Genomic DNA, 17,099 nt, shown 5'->3' with positions numbered 1-17,099 from the left:
GTGAGTAAAAATCAGGTTTTATTAGAGTTTTAATTAGATTTCAATGGGTTAGATGTATTTCTAAAACTAAAACAAAACAAAACAAAGTCCTGAACTTGCAAGATCCAGTTAAAGGACATTTTTATTATAATATTGTAAAGTCAATTTGACTAAAACAGAAATATTTAAATAGGTCAAGATCAGTTTACTTTGAGCCTAAAGGGTAAAGTGATGACTTTACTTGCTTGCTTTAAGTGAAATACTTTATTTGTGGGATTTTTTTTGATGGGGGCAGCTAGGTAGCATGGTGGTTACAGAGATGAATCTGGAATCAGGAAAACTCACTTTTCTGAGTTCACATCTGGCCTCTTACATTACCTGTGTGATCCTGGGCAAGTCATTTAACCTTATTTGTTTTAGTGTCCTCATCTCTAAAATGAGCTGGAGAAGGAAATGGCAAAGCATTTCAGTATTTTTGCCAAGAAAACCCCAAATGGGGTCATGAAGAGTCAGAAACAACCGAAAAATTCTTTTAATATCAAGAGAAAATAATGCAAACTTCTAGACATAGGATGGAGTCTCTGGGTCAAAATTAGGAGAGGACATGGAGAAGAATCAGAAAGGATATGCAGACATGGATGGACTGAGGTCTACACTGCAAACTCATTTGAGTTTTTTAATGAATCACTGTTTTATTTGAAGTCTGGAGAAAGTTGTCAAATGCATAGAACATGGTAAGTATTTAGTAAATTTTTTCAATTCCTCTTTATAATATAAGGTGCTATTTACACAACACTTTATAGTTACACAAAAAAGGAGACACTATTGTTTAATGGAAATGACATTTGGCCTGGAGTCAAAAGACCTGGATTCAAACCTGTCCTTGATTAGCTGTATGACATCAAGCCTCAGTTTTTTTCTTTTGTCTTCTTCTCTCTAGGGAGAAAAAAACTTCCTGTATTAGCCTGTGGAGATTTTGTGCATTGTAGTATAATGGATAAAGGAGAGAATTTGGAATCAGTGATTCTGGGTTCAGCTCTGCTACTTCTATAACCTTGGCCAGGCCATTTTCTCTCTGGAATCCAGTATCTTCCTCTGTAAAATTAGTGAAGTGAACTTAATGGTGTCTGAGCTTCTTTCCAACTCCACATTTATCATCCCAGACTACAGTAGTAAGTAGAGAATAATCATAGAGTGGGATAATGATAACTAACATTTATTTAGGACTTTAATGTTTGGAAAGCACTTTACAAAAGTGATATCACTTTACCCTCACAACAGCCTAGAAGCAGGTGCTGTCAAAACTCTCATTTTATAGATGAAGAAATGGAGAAAGAGATTAAGTGACTTGCCTGGGGTCATATAGTTATTAAGTGTTCAATGCTGAAGCTGAATCCAAATCTAGGGCTCTAGCCCATTTTATTATTATTATTAGTGAAAAATAGTTCTAATATTAAATGACTCAGGTCTTTTTGACTCCAAGTTCAGGGCACTACCCAGTGCACCTGGTAGGCAAGATACTTGGCTTGGGTGCTAGGGAATCTGAGTCCTTTACAAGTGTTATTCCTTTCTCTTTCACATAGTGTATGTAGTTACAGAAGAGAGAAGCTGGTTGTCTTGTTCCAGGGTATGTTATTCCAAGTCTTTTTTCTACCAATCCAAGCCAGGGGACAGAGAAAGAGTGTAGAGCTTGAATCAATCAAGACATTTCAGAAAGATTTCTTGAACATGGCAATTACTTCATATTTTGTATTACCTGCTGTGCTGGTTGAAATCCTAATATTATTTTAAGTGACTTTAATTATGACCTTAGGGCATGCTTCGGATTCAGTTCTTGTTTGAGGCCTGGCCTGATCTGATCCAGTTCCAAATCAGGTTAAATAATTCTTGACAATTCCCTGATAAGAGCAGGGTATTAGCCAAGGTTCATTCTCGGTGATTCCATGGACTGACAGGAAGAATATCCCTGAAAATCACAAAAGGCTTTAAATGGGAAGTCTAAGGCTTCCTCGAACTTCACAAATGCTGGCTCTGCAGTAGAGACTTGAGAAAGAGCTCATTTAAACAGCCCTAAGGGTACAGCTTCACTTTGTTTGTAAAGGAACATTTACAATGAATTAACAGGTGGAAGCCTGTGCAAAGATTGATAATGTATGTAGCTCACCACACAAAGCCTCCGAATGCAGCTCTAACAGATGGGAGCTGTCCATTGTCTACCTCCTCTACCTTTTGGTTCTAGGGGAATGTTGATAACACCCAACATTGATTACAGACAGCTTTATGCTTCCAGGGGCTTTCCTATGTGTTATTTTATAGGATCCCATCAGATTTAGTTCTGGGCAGCTAACTGGCACACTGCATAGAGAGCAGAGCCCAGAGTCGAGTAGACTCAACTTCCTGATTTCAAATCCAACTTCAGACACTCACTAGCTGTATGACCTGGGCAAGTCACTTCACTTTGCCTCAGTTTCCTCATTTGTAACAGAAGGAAATGACAAACCATTCCAATGTATTTACCAAGAAGTCATGGGTCATGAATGGGGTCATGAAGAAGGATACCACTGAAAAGTGACTGAACAATAATAATATTGAGACCTGAATGGAGTTTAGTGATAAGCTCAACCCCTTCTTAACAGGTATAAGAAGCAAGTTCCAGAGAAAAGATATAAAGTTTTCAGACTTGGGATTTGAATCCAATTTACAGTTGAGGAAACTGAGGCAAATAGAGATTTGTGACTTGTTACCTTTTTAATGTTTGGAATTAATACACACACACACACACACACACACACACACACCTCAGACTACTTTTTTCTTCTCTCACAAAATATCTTCTTTGTAGCATCATGAAGAATGCATTTTGTTAAATTTAAAGCCTCATATAATTGAATTATTATTGTTATTGTTTCATGTGGTTAAGAGTAATAAAGAATTTATAAATAACAATTCTTAGGAGACTTTCCTGTAAAAACATTGGAAAATAATGAGCTGCTAATAATATAACAAATGGTTTAAATGTAAATAGTTGCATTTAACTTAAGAGAAGTTTGTTCTCTTAAGTAGGTTAATAATTCCCCCAAACAATTTTATTTGAGCAATTAATTTTCATAACAAGCTGTTTTCATCCTGGCTAGAATAGATAGAAACTTCATTATGGCATATTTCAAAATTTATCACAGTTATGAATTAGTGTATTCTAAATTTAATGAGGTTGTACTTTATTTGGCATCCATACATGACCTAACTCCCTTAATCCTTTCTTTATCAAGAAGGTATAGGGATCTAAAGATTCAGTCTTATCTCAGTAGCTCTGCTTGACTGAAAACAGGCAGGTCCTGATTTATGAGCACTGCATTTATGAATAACCTATCTATCTGTGGCCACAAACCCTGTTTTCACTTCTATAACCTCTAAGTCCCACATTTCACTTTCCATGAGACCTAACAATTTCACAACTAGTAATCCCTGATAATACTATAGTCACTGTTAAAATCAGAGCTTAATGGTAGCTACTAAATTTTTTTCTGGGAGGTATAGGACTCCCATGACTACAGCATGGAGCAGAGTGGCAGGGGGTGGGAGAGTGCATGCTTTCTTTTCAGTTATGAGGAAGGATACCTTCTAAGAAGTTACGTGGCACAATGAATGGAGCACTGCATTTGGAATCAGGATAATCTGTATTTAAATCTGATCTCAAAAATATACAAATAAATCAGTACTGCAATCCCACCTTATTTCAAGAAGTAAATGATCCTGGAGAAGTTAGGTATAAAGTGAAAACTGACATATAAATGATAATGTTAACAATGAACTTGACATGAGAGAACTTGTGGACAAATCTTGGCTCTACTCTTTACTATTTATATACACTTGAGCTGGCCCATAGGTTGTCCAAGGGTCTTTCCAACTCTATAAGATCCTATGATTAGAGCCTCATTAATTTAAGTAGAGATGTGATCTAGTAGAATATAGGTTTCTCAAGGGTAGGGGATGAAGGGTAGATGACTCTATGAGATTAGAAACCTAGAAAACTGTTTGTAAATAATTTTTCCTACTCAGTAAATAGAATTAATTGCTTTATTCTTTCCACCATGATTGACACAAAGCCTTCAGCATATAGCCCTTCCATTGCTTCTGTCATTGACTTATCTATTTTTTTCCTCCTTACTATGAGAGCGAATACTGGACAAAGAACAGGCCAGGCTGCAACCTTGTTAATTTGAAGAGTCTGGAGTGTAACCAGATATCTGGTACAGATTAGAGTTTATGACCAGTCAAACCTAGTACCCTGGTATAAGTCTAAGGAGCAATCAGGATTCAAGTCAATGTGGACTGACCTTGTAGCAAATTCTATAAGATGAAAAAGTTTGAAATACATAGTTTCTGGATAATTTATTATTTTATTAATAATGTTAGCATTTAAAGAAAGAAGTCAATGGCACTCGCGAGTGCCAAAGATCTCTACAGGCTTTGGTGGTAGGCTCACAGATTACATGCTTTCATAAGAGTGGGTGGCAGTCAATTCTGCTTAGTCAATAAGTAATGAAAGAGGTGGACTATATTGCAATGAGGGTCTTAGGGGTAATGACTTGGATCATCCAAATCTTAATAAAAGAGACATCAATTTTCATATCACCTGTTTCCCAAAAGGGAGAATCCACATTTTCTCAGAGATATCTGAGTAAATACAATAAGTAGGAATCCTTCCATTAGCCCAAACTTAGATTTTCTTTTACAGTCTAGTTAGATTTTAGCCTGGGTAAGTCTTTGTCCAAGATTTCCCCTATTAGTTCATTCCTTTGGTTTTGTTTCAATAATGTTATTAAAAACAAGAGAGGGGCATTCATTTTTTTCTCAGTACTATCCACTGATTAGGATGCATTTGTAAGTTAGCTTTATGACAGTTAACTATTTTGTGGCTTCTGATTTCATTCTGAACCCACTCTTACCAGGGCCTGAAGTGCTATGGGTGGGGCTAAGGGAAATGTGTTTTTCAGGTATTGGAAGGAAATGATTATACTTTTGCTCTTGCTATGTCCTCTCAGTAAATACTCCTTTGTAAAAGCAGAAAAACCCGAAACTAAAAAACAAAACAAAAAAGAGGAAAGTTCAGTTAAAACCCACTTAAAATTGATTTTTTTTTGAAGTGTGGGGTAGAGACTTCTTCATACTATCTTCATGCTAAGAAAAGGAAGTCGGCAATGAGCTCAATCTCTGATGACTGGTCCACGTATTGGAAATGATATACACATAAAAAATGTTGTCTAGTGGAAAAATTGAATGTCAAAGGCTGGTAGTTATCCCCTGTAGACATGATGAACTGCTCAAGGACAATGTGGTATTTGGTGAACAGGTCTGCCTGCAGGGGCTTGGGAAAGGTGTGTAATTTAAAAGCAAAACATTCTGGACAATTTATGAGACCAGAAGGTTCTTTTTAGAATCATGAGAGAGGAGCAATGTATTAGCAATCTTAGCAGAAATCATACAGCTACGACTTTGGCTGAGATAAAGGAGATTCATGTTGGTTTTTTCTTTTTAATCATACATAGTTTAGAGTTCTGTTTACTGCTGGGGAATCTGAAGTAAAAAATATTAGTGAACAACATGTGTGCTAGGTGGAGCTTTGGTTTTTCTCAGAAGTCATCTGTAGCCAAAAGGGCCTGAAACAATGGCAAATATGAAAATGTCTTAAACTTGAAGAATGGATTGTAAAATGTTCTCATTCACATATTCACTCATTCTCTTCACTCTCCAAATTTCTCTTTAATTTCCCTCCCAATATTCATTCCCAAAACAATTCTCCTCTGAATTAAAGCAAAATCTTTATAACTTTTTCCTCTATTTTTTGTGCTTTTATTGTCTTTCTTCCCAAGAAAAATGTAATACCTAAAAATTCTAGAGACTAGGGCAAGCACCAAGAAAGCTAGCCCTCAAATAAACTAAGGCCAATTCAGTAGCCAATTTTATTCCAATTCAATGCAGTAAACTTATATTGAGCACCTACTATGTGCCAGACCATTAAGCACTGGGGATACAATTAATAAAAAGAAAGGCAGTCTATGCCCTTAAGTAGTTTAATCTAATTAGCATTTAACCCTTGTTATTAAAAAGAAATATTTTTATATGATCAGCTTCATAAAAAGATGAACAAAGGGTCTAATCATATCTCTCCACATATTTTCCTATTCTCATAACTTACTACTCATGCTCTACTAAACTAGAAACTACTAAGGTATAGGAAAGGAAATATAGAAACCCATTTTCCCCAAACTTTTCTCAAGTTCCTCTGGAGTAGGGATTTTTTAGAATTATCATTAGTTAATCAATCAATAAACATTTTTTAAGTACCTACTATGAGCAAGTTACTATGCTAAATGTAGGGAAAACCAAAGGAGATCATAGATTAATAATTAGAAGGAAATTTTATCTAAGTTTTTCATTTGGCAGATAAGGAAGCTAAGAACCATAGATTTAAATGAATAATTGGATGAATATATGAAGAAAGGATTGAAGCAAAACTGAATTTCTAAAAAAGCTCCCAGATGGGAAGAATTCAATGTGAGTTTGAAGGTACATGTCTGAATGCTTAAAAATCTCAAGGATTTGATCCTCAATAACTCTTACATCTTGGTGGCATAAGGCAATAAGGAGGCACAGTGAATAAAGTGATGGTCTAGGAGTCAGGTGTATCTGAGTTCAAATTTAGCCTCAGACACTTACTAGCTGTGTGACCCTAGGCAAGTCACTTAGCCACGATTACCTCCCTCCTCCCCCCATAATAAAATAAGCTGAATAATGAAGTGACAAAACCACTCCAATATCTTTGCCAAGAAATTCCCAGATGGTGTCAGGAAGAGTCAGTGCAATTGAAATGAACAAGAACATCTGAAAGGGGTTAATTAATCACAAATTAATCTATTATTCATTATCCAAAAACAGATTTCCTACCATCCCTCAATCTATCAAGCTTTATCTCTCATATCTTCTACTGCTAAATCCCTGGAAAAATCTGTAGATGCTCACAGACTTTATCTCAGCACTATTTACTCATTAATAATCCTAAATAATCTGCCTCTGTACTGTGCTGAAATTGCTCTCTTAAAGGTCACCAATGAATTTTTAATTGATAAAGCAGACAATCTTATCTCAGCCTTTCTTTTCCTTATTATTATTTTTTTCTGGAGCATTTGACTCCCTTCTCCTGGAGAATTTCTTCTTCCCTGGTATTGATGACATATTGCTCTTTTCTTCTACCTACCTAATCATGCCTTTTGTTTTTTCAGTGGTTCAACATATTTTTATAATGATATATATTGTACACACCCACATGCATATGAAGAGAGAAAACGAGAGAATGAGACAGAGAGAGGGAGAGAGACAGAGACAGAGACAGAGAGAAGGAGGAAAGGAAGGAAGGAGAGAGGGAGAGAGGGAGGGAGGGAAGGGGGAGAGAGAGACACACACAGAGAGAAACAGAAACAGAGAGAGAGAGAGAGAGAGAGAGAGAGAGAGAGAGAGAGAGAGAGAGAGAGAGAGAATGGAACACAATCTAAAAGGACCAGCAAAAGTCTTTTGCTGAGTTGAGTTTTGAAAGAAGCCTGATAGCTGGTGGTAAGGAGAGATAGCATTCCAGGGCAATGGAAAGAAACAGAGGAAGGAAGCAGAGTGTTGGGTACAAAGTACAGCAAACAGGCCATATTGCTGCATCATCTTGGAAGACTGGAAGAGAAGGCTGAGTCAGAATAAATAAACGCCTCATCCCACTAGGACATAAGCCTCAGCCATTTTCTCCTACAATATTTCTTTAAGAATTAATCCGTTCTGAGTCAGCTAGCATCGCTGTATTAAATACTGGGTGCTAAGCATTCCACAAGCCCATCCTTTCTTACAGATTCCACGGCCCTGGAGGGGCCTGACCAGGATGGCTCCAGAGGAGTGAGTCTGGGGACCTCACCTGCAAGTCACAGCATCACGGCCCTGATGTCAAGGTTCTTTGAGAATCAAGGACAAACAACAAAATCATGCTCCACAAATGTTCCAGCTCCCCCCTCTTCCCCCTTCCCCCTCCCCCTGCCTAGGCTCTGCCCTCTGTTGTCTGTACCCTCACAGCTGGTGATCTTGTTCTTATAGGTTCAGTTCTCACCCCTATGCAGATGACTACATATCAAGGATGTGTTGGGAATTCTTTAGCAAGTGGAATCTCCAGGAAAAAAAATGCACATATACTTTTAAGTTCGATCTGCATCATATGTATTTTCTTAACCCTGGACAGAGGTGGCTAGGTGGCACAATAGAATAGATTCCTGGGGCTGGAGTCAGGAAGACCTGAGTTCAAATCTTGCCTCAGATATTTAACTGGCTATGTGATCCTGGGCAAGTCACTTAACTCTGTTTGCTTCAGTTTCCTCATTTGTAAAAATGAGTTGGAGGAAAATATGGCAAACCAATCTACTATCTTTGCCAACCCTCCCCCGCCAAAAATAGTCATGATGAATTGAATATGTCTGAATAGCCTGAATAAAAATAAAAGAGACTAGATAACTAACAAAACAATAAATTAAACCCTTATTTGAAACAACAGCTTATTTCTGTGGTGTAAATGCTCACCACGAACATTTAACAATCAAATTCAGCATACCACTGCTTCATATTAAACACCAGTCTGTTCCTTGGGCCTCAGTTCTACATCTCTGATAGCATGCTCAACATAATCTCTAGAATGGTTCCCTGGTACTTCAAGCCAAAATCCTCCTCCTCCTCCTCTAAACATATCCTTCCTCTCAATTTTGACTTTGTTATTTACTATCTGACAGCAGGTGCTAACCTCCTCAGTGAAACTAGGCCTTGCTTTCTCTTAGCTGAAAGTCACAGAATTATAGAATCTCTTGAGTCAGGATGGAGCTCAGATTCCAATCTGTTCTAGAACCAGAATCCCCTCTATCTGTTCTCTACATGGTCTGTATCTCTCCTTAGTTTTCTATTTTACTTGCCAATCTATTTGACTTCTTTTCCCACTGTCCTCAAGAATATAAGTCATTTAACTATAGAGTCTATAATTTTAATCTTTGTATCTTTCTTATCAAGCACATTGCCTTACAAAAGTGCATTTTTTCTTAAATTGAATTGAATGATCTATTTTTAGGTTAGCATAGAAATATTTAGGTCACCTTTTGTAAAGTAGTTGGAAAAATGCAGCATGAAGTAAATTGATGAGCAAGGTTGTGGATTAGCATGTATAGAATCTCGAGGTACAGAATGTTTCCATTAATTTTTTATCCATACCTGGTCTTGGTCATGGTCATTTTGTAATGTAGAAATGGATAATTAGGAATCAACTATATTTCTGTACTGTTCCTTAGTTAAGGAAGGTGATATCAGATTTGAAATTGATAGAAGATCATTGGAAAAGATTGCCCAGATTACTTAGTCTAATTCAGATGAAGAAATTAATTGTGGCCAGAGATCTGAATTTAAGTCTCCTGATTTTTTAGACAAATCAGCTTAATGAGCATTTATTAAGTGACTCTTTTTGTGCCAGAATCAGGGCTTATCTGATAGTCCTCCTTTTGTATTACTCTCTTGATTCCATGAACTTTGCTGCATAATAAATCCTTGTTATTCATCATGGGAACCTTCCTGATGAGAGAAGAGCAAAGGAACCAAGTACGAGAGAGGAGTTTTCTTTAGCAATAGGAAGGCCTTTTAAGGCAGGCTAGAACATGGATCATTGGAGTCTTTTTTCCTATACTGGTCTATTATCCACAGAAATAATGGTGTGGCCATTTATAAGGAGAACTTCCTGTAAAAAGATGGTAAAAAAATCTAGAATAAAATTCATAGATTCATACAATCATCTTGGAAGTAGAATTTTTTTTTTACATTCAAGATATCAAATTCATAGTTACAAGTGCATGCAAAACTTCCAAGTGCTACTTGAAGGAAATTAAAATGTAATTAGGAAAGGATCAAAGAAATAAATGGGGCATTTGGGTGGTGAAGTGGATAGAGTACCAGCCCTGCAAGTCAGGAGAACCTGAGGTCAAATCTGACCTCAGACACTTAACACTTCCTAGCCATGTAACCCTGGGCAAGGCACTTAACTCCAACTGCTTCAGCAAAATAAATTTAAAAACAAACAAATAAATAAATAAATTGAACTATAACATATATAATAATTCATTGGTGGCTTTCCAATTCAATATATGGCGTGTAGGGACATGTTTCTACTTGAGGGGACATCACCAATCCAAATCTCAGTAAAATAACCTTTGTAACTTTCATGATCAAATGGTTATCTACCTTCTTCAGTGATGGACAACTTATGGTGATGGGAAGCTTCTCTTTTGGACAATTTTCATGATTGTTTTTACCAATTTAAATGCAAATTTTCCCTCTCTTCAATTTTTAATCATCATTTCTGAAAGCTGGTACTAAGCATGTATGCTTGTATATAATAAGCTTTTGTATTATATGTTATATGTAACAAGTCCTATATATAATAGCCCTAGAATTACTGGAGGACAAATATCATGTTTTCTCCAAGATTTTTCTTCTCTTGGCTAAATATTCTGAGTACCTTCAGTACATCTTCAAGCCATGATTTTAAGTCCTCTTGCCATGTAGAATTTGTCCTGTTGTCAATAACTAGAATGACTGTTCTTGGAGCCTGAGCCTTCACTTGTAATGGCAAAGCATTCTTTTGAGAAAGAGTGAAGATGAGTGGAGGATGGCTAGAAAAAATACCAAGATGAAGTTGAAGCTCTTTGGAGAGTCCCAAAAAAACAGTCATGATGGTGTTTTTTGCCTTGATGAAAGATACCAAGGTTTTTTCTTTGGTTCAAATGTTGCTATTTTCAGTCACTAGGGATGACTGCTGTTTTTCTGAGTCAGCAGCCGTCTTTACCTGAGACCTTAGGGTGTCCACAAACACATTTCTGCTAAGTTTGGCATTTTTTTCTCCTAATAGGATCAGGCTCAAACTCATCTTGCTTAGAAATTATTTTAAAAGGGTATTTAGATATATTTTGGATAAGCTTTTTGAACCAACGAAAAAAGGAATGAAGTAAACCTGATTTATCTTAATATTCAACACTGATGCAAGCTTAAGGATAGATATCCTGCTTTAGCATTTAGGCATAATATTTATTAACCTTCAGGGGTTTTGCAGGAGCCTCTGTATTTAACCTAAATCTCTAGAAATACCAGGATTGTGATTTTCTTTAAATTGGTACTTATGTAGTGGAGTCTTTCAAGTATTAGTGTTTACTTGATTGCTTTCAGACATTACTTTGGCAATAGAATGACTACAGTGAAATTAGCATCAAGCACAATGAACGGTAATTGCAAGACTGTCATTTCTACAAGTACAAAATTAATGTAATCCACAAGCTCATCCTAATTGTGTGCCACAAGGAAAGAACAGAATTCCTGTTGTTTGGAACAGAAAGATACACTATAATAATACCGTTAATGTGAGATCGTCTTCTTCCGTGGATTCCTTCCCCATTTTTGTTGCTGTTCTGTACTATTCTTTCCCACTCATCTAACGTCATTTGTATTACCATATTAAAAGCAATGCCAGATGTAGCCTGGATGTATAGAGGATATTTTCCAACAATACATCCCTTTCTGGGTGGCATTCTATAAGACTAATGCTAACATAAACAGCTCTTCATGTATTCATCATGGCACAGACCCTATGAATGGGGTGTTTATGTAAAGCTTCTTATTAAGAGATGCAATAATCATTCACTGAAGACTTTACCCAAAAGCTTTTACATTCCTTTACAAAACAAACAGGGATTTAACTCATAAACCAGAAAAGTGGAAATTCTCCTGCTTTGCCTCTTTGCCTCTCTTTTTTTCTTCTAATTTTAAGTACAGGAAAATTAAGTAATCAATAAGTTACATGAACTTTTCAGCTCATATACTAATGCAGAGTTTATGAAAAGATTATACTTTTGGGTCCCTAAAGTCAATGACAACAACAATAATTATTTATCAAGTGTAAACTGAGAATTAAACTAGATACTAAGGTAGATACAAAAATTAGGTCATATATGGTCCCTGCCCTAAATGACAATAGTGTAGAGAGTTATATAAAATTATAGGATAAATGCATTTAGAGAAGTTGCAAAACAATATCTTCTGTGATCTGAAGGGGAAGATCATGACTGCCTTGGGGAAGAGAGTTGTAGGTAATGTGAATTGGTTTTAAAGGAACAGACTTAATAAGTCTGGAGTGGGAAATGGAGGAATTCTAGGTAGATTGAAGAACATATGAAAAGATGAGCAGATGTGAACACAATATGCATTTGTGGGGCAGAGAAGAACGGTTTGTCTAGAATACAGATGTGGGATGTAAGAGTTAAGACTAGAAAGATAAAATAAGGTCATGTTTTTATAAAGCCTTGAATGTCAGAAAGAGTCTGAATTTTACTCTATAGGTAGCTGAGAATCACTGAAAGTATTTTTAAAAATTGAGTAATATTACCATATTGATGCAAGAAAAAAAGATTACAAATGGTATGAAAGATGAAATGGATGCAACATATAAAAGGAATGATTAATCAGGAGACTAGGGAACCCTTCAGAATCAGTCTATCTGACTCATACCAGAAAACCTGGATTTTCTATATGGTCAGTGTCTCTTAGAAGTCCAGCAGTTTAGTTAAGAATGCGTGTATTCACTCACAAGACCTATGTATTCTCAAGAAGAGACCTGATGAAGTATTTTTATGGGGCTGGATTGATCCCAGACTCCCATATTCCAGAAGTATTAAAGATGCAACTAAATATGTGTAATGGGCTGAGGTTTGAGTTGATGCACTGAGGTCCCAAGTACGTGAGACTAAATAGTAATTGGACTATACCCTATTAATATACATGATTGGATAAAGAATGGCCCCCGCCCACTCTCTGTGCAAGTCCTAATGTGTTGTATAGGAAATGACGATTTTGGTGGGTGGAGGCAGAGAGACAGGAAGAGAAACTGGGAGAGATTGAGCCTGGGTTCCATACTCTTAGCTGCTGGTCATGTGGCTGCTGGTCTAGCTAGCTTCTTGACTCAGCTGCACACATTGCTATTGCCGATTCCCTTCCACCTCTGATCTTTCTTCACTGAGAATAAAGACTGACTATTTTCCCCTAACCTGAATTCCTGACTCCGGCTGATTTTAAAATACGTGGTCATCACAAATATGTGCTTTATTATGAGCGTATCTCAAAGATCTACTGTAATAATGGCAACAATAATAATAACCATAATGTGTGAAGGTTTTGTACATAGATTGTCTCATTGAATTCTCACAACAACACTGTTAAGCGGGTGCTATTATCACTGCTGTATTACAGTGACAGAGTTGAGATTCAGAGAAGTTGTAATTTGCCCAGGTCTTTTCTGAAGTATCTGAAGTGGAATTCTAACCGTGCTCTTCCTTACTCCAAGTTCAGAATTCCATTCACTTCACTACCATGTTGTCTTGATTTGGTGTCCTGACCCCTACATTCTCCCCCCATATTCTCAGTGATATGACGGAGTCAGACTTAAAGTCAATCACTGGATTCATCCTCAGGGTGAGAATTGGTTATTTAGTCTGTGATATTCAATACAATTGTCCAGCAGAATGTGAAAGAAATGGAATACAACCATTTCCTTTGTGAGGATTACTATATAACAAAGGTGATGAAGGGATGACATTAGCTTCATACCTATTACTGTAGTGGGATCTTGATCAATATTCTTTTTTAGGTGAAGCCCTGTCATGACTGTAATCTTGATCTATGAAAAGGAAAAGTAGTGAACATGGAAAAACAGCAATAATAACGAGTCCCATTTTACCTTTTATGCAAAATGGTCCATCGTAGGCAGTCTTGGAACAATCACAGGAGTAACCATTGTACTTCTCCACACATTTGCCTCCATTCTCACAGTACATTCCATAGCTGGTGCAATGACCTGAGCACCCAGGTTTCACTCCCAGAGTAACCTTTGCTCTTTCTTCCAAATCAAGGGTCACCCCATTCATCCTGAGGGAGCGAATGCAACCCAGAAATCCCCTCTGACCTCCTGCAGCACCTGGAAGACAACACAAGAGAGAGACCAGATTTAATAAGCTTTGTTATTGTCTCTGTCCTCACAGAGCTAGTCATTCCTTGAACAACTGTGGTAGGAGATAAATTGAGAATGTTAAGAGAATCCTAGCATTCTTACTTTCAAGTTGGTCCTGTCAAAATCTACTAAGCTGAAACTTTTCCCCCTTAGGCTGTGGCACCTAATTAAAAAAAAAGGCTCTCTTTTGAGAGGCAACTGAATTTGCAGCTGAAATAAAATATTTGGAGATATCCAGACTTTTTTATAAGCTGTTTTGGATGTCAAGTTTGGTTTCCTATAGGAAGGTGAATGAAAAAAAGCAATTCTGAGTTTTTGGTCTTTAATCTTAGGCATTCAATCCCATAGCACAATTTACTAAAAGAAAAATAAAAAGGCAGAGAGACATGAATATATTAGCATAGTTAACAAGTCAATTAGTCAGAAGGCACAAAAGTACTAGAAACCAGACTGGATATCTGGATACTTGCCTCAGAAAACTTCTTCTCTTGATTCTACATTAAAGCATTTTGTCCTTGGTCCAAATTTACAAATTTTAAGTAGAAGGAAGCTAACTGCATTACATTTCTTATTAGTTCAGGTCAGGTTTTCTTACTTGGAGCCAAAAATTTGCAGAACAAAGAATAAGTATAATTAGATCTAAAAAGTTGGCTGATATTATTAAATAAGCATAAAAGAGTGCAAAGAATTCAGTTTTTGGAGACAAAACCCAGATTAAATCCCAACTAACACTCCTTATACCCATTTGACCTTGAACATATTACTTATTTTCTTGGGGCCTTTATCTCCTTATCTATAAAAAGAGGGGATGGAAAGAGATGATTCTTGATGATTTTAGTAACTCTAAATCCCTGAGCCTGCGATACATGATTTCATTAGTATGAGGAATTCATGGTGTTAAAGTTTCCATCTATGGAGATAAGCAATTTGTCTAAGGGAGCTATCTGGGGCTCTCAAAAGTAAAATGATTTACTGAGGGTCACATAGTCATTATATATCAGAGGCAGGCCTTAAACCCAGGTATTTCTGACTGTTATGCCAGACTTTTAGCTACCATACTATATGATGTTTCAAGGTGAGTTTCTCAACAGGGAATATATAACATTTCAGGAAAAATTTCATAGAACAAGTTATATGAATTTCAATATAATATTTAACATGTTTGAAACTATCAACCTGGTTCTGCTACTTATAATGACGCTGGGCAAATCACTTAAGCTCTTTAGCTCTTAGTCAGATGATAGGATTGAATGAGAAGATATCTCAGGTGCCTTCTAGCTATAAATCTAGATACCTGTGAAATGATTAGCATTTTAAGAAAGCCATCATATATTTTTATCTGGCCCTAGACCTAAGCTCAAAGATATAACCATGATGCCTGAACTGTGGGAGGATGAAGAAAGAATGGTGGAGAGAGGAATAGGACAAGAGGGAGAGAGGCAAAGAGAAGGAAGAGAAGGAGAAAGGTGAAAGGAAGGGAGCAAGAAGGAAGGAGATATGAAGAAGGTGAAGGAAGAAGGAAAGAAAAAAGGAAGGAAAGAGGAAGAAGAGAGGCAATGGATGGGAAAGAGATGAAGGAAAGGAAGAAGAAGGAAAGGGGAAAGCAAGAAGTGGAATAGAGATTCTAGAAGGCATGTATATGTGTAAAAGAAAACATGTAACATTTTCTGGAATAAATTCGGCTCTGGAAATAATTCAGCTCCGGTTAAAATTAGACCCAGTGAATTTTGATAAGATTATAAATAAAAAAGGACAGAATAAAAAAGAGCTTTACAAGATCCTCTACCATTTGAAATCCCCAGAATTTGTCTTCAAATATGTGAGTGACTTTTGTATGGAAAGGGATTACTATAAAGGTTTGCATGAGTTGGCAAGTTCAAATGGATGAGATTGGGTGATTTGCTGTTTATTCTTTCATTACTCTAACTTATCTTGGAAAATACTGACATCTGAACTATCTGACTATCTGATATCTATTACATTTTAAAAAGTCATTTCTCAGGAGAGTCTTTCAAGTTGGTCTTTAATAAAATACATTTAATTATGGTTATAAGGTCATAGGAATTACTTGAAGAGCGTACCATTTCAGTTTGAAATGGCCTGCATTTTCTAGCTCCATGGTTTTGTTTAGATAAAAAATGTGGGGTACTAGAGAACTGGAAACCATAAGATTATAGAGCAGAGAGCTCTAAGAAACCTTAGAGGACATTGTATCAAATCTGTTTCTTTTATAGATAAATACACTGAAGTACAGAGGTTAAGTGACTTGCCAAGGTGAGATATGTACTCAGGTCTTCCTGATTCCATGCTGTTGCTGCTTCACACTCCTGTAATATAGAAAACTTGGGCTGCTACTTTGGGTGAGAAAATTTTTTTGAGCAACAGCATCTGTTATTTACCTTTGTATGGCAAAATTCTATTTTTGCAGGATGAGAAGGGATGATAGGTTTCAATTAGTCAGTGAAGAGAAGGTGTAAATGGATGGAACCAAGGATCACTCAAAGGAATAACACATGGTTTCTGTGGTCTATTTTATTTGCTTTTGGGTTTCTTAAGAGAACATTTCAATTAAAAAAGAAAAAAAATGCCTTGTAACTAGATTTTGATGACTTGAATAATACAAATTGGTTAGATTTGTTTGCCAAAGGTAATCATTTTGATTTCAAAATCATATTAAGACTTTTTCTTATCAATGAGTACATATGATAGCCTTTGAGTACATCAGAAATTCCTAACCTTTCTTGTATTATTGTTCCTTTGACAATCTATTGAAATCTATGGACTTCTCAAAACAAATTTTTTAAGTGCATAGAATAAAACACATAAAACACAAAACCAAAAAAACCAATTATGTTGAGGAAGTTTTCAAAATATTAAAATGACAACAATAACAAAAACAAAAACTAGTTTATAAACTTCAAGTCAAGAATTCTGGGAATAAATGATAGTAGCAGAAACTCATTTACATACAGGGGAATAAAGATTTTGTAAATATCAGAGGGAAGAAGAG

The 17,099-nt window shown here is 36.4% G+C and overlaps 1 protein-coding gene across 1 annotated transcript in view; it reads right to left on the bottom strand.

Annotated features, from left to right (window-relative positions):
• CNTNAP2 (contactin associated protein 2) overlaps positions 1 to 17,099 on the bottom strand; it is a 2,632,466-nt gene that overhangs the window by 229,931 nt on the left and 2,385,436 nt on the right. The window contains exon 18 of the mRNA XM_031941247.1: positions 13,820 to 14,056. Within this exon, the coding sequence (XP_031797107.1) occupies positions 13,820 to 14,056 (237 nt within the window). The remainder of the gene's footprint in view (positions 1 to 13,819; positions 14,057 to 17,099) is intronic.

The sequence above is a fragment of the Sarcophilus harrisii genome, chromosome 5 (genome assembly GCF_902635505.1).
Source record: "Sarcophilus harrisii chromosome 5, mSarHar1.11, whole genome shotgun sequence".
NCBI classification, from domain to species: domain Eukaryota; kingdom Metazoa; phylum Chordata; class Mammalia; order Dasyuromorphia; family Dasyuridae; genus Sarcophilus; species Sarcophilus harrisii.
This window is presented reverse-complemented; position numbering and strand designations above follow the sequence as displayed.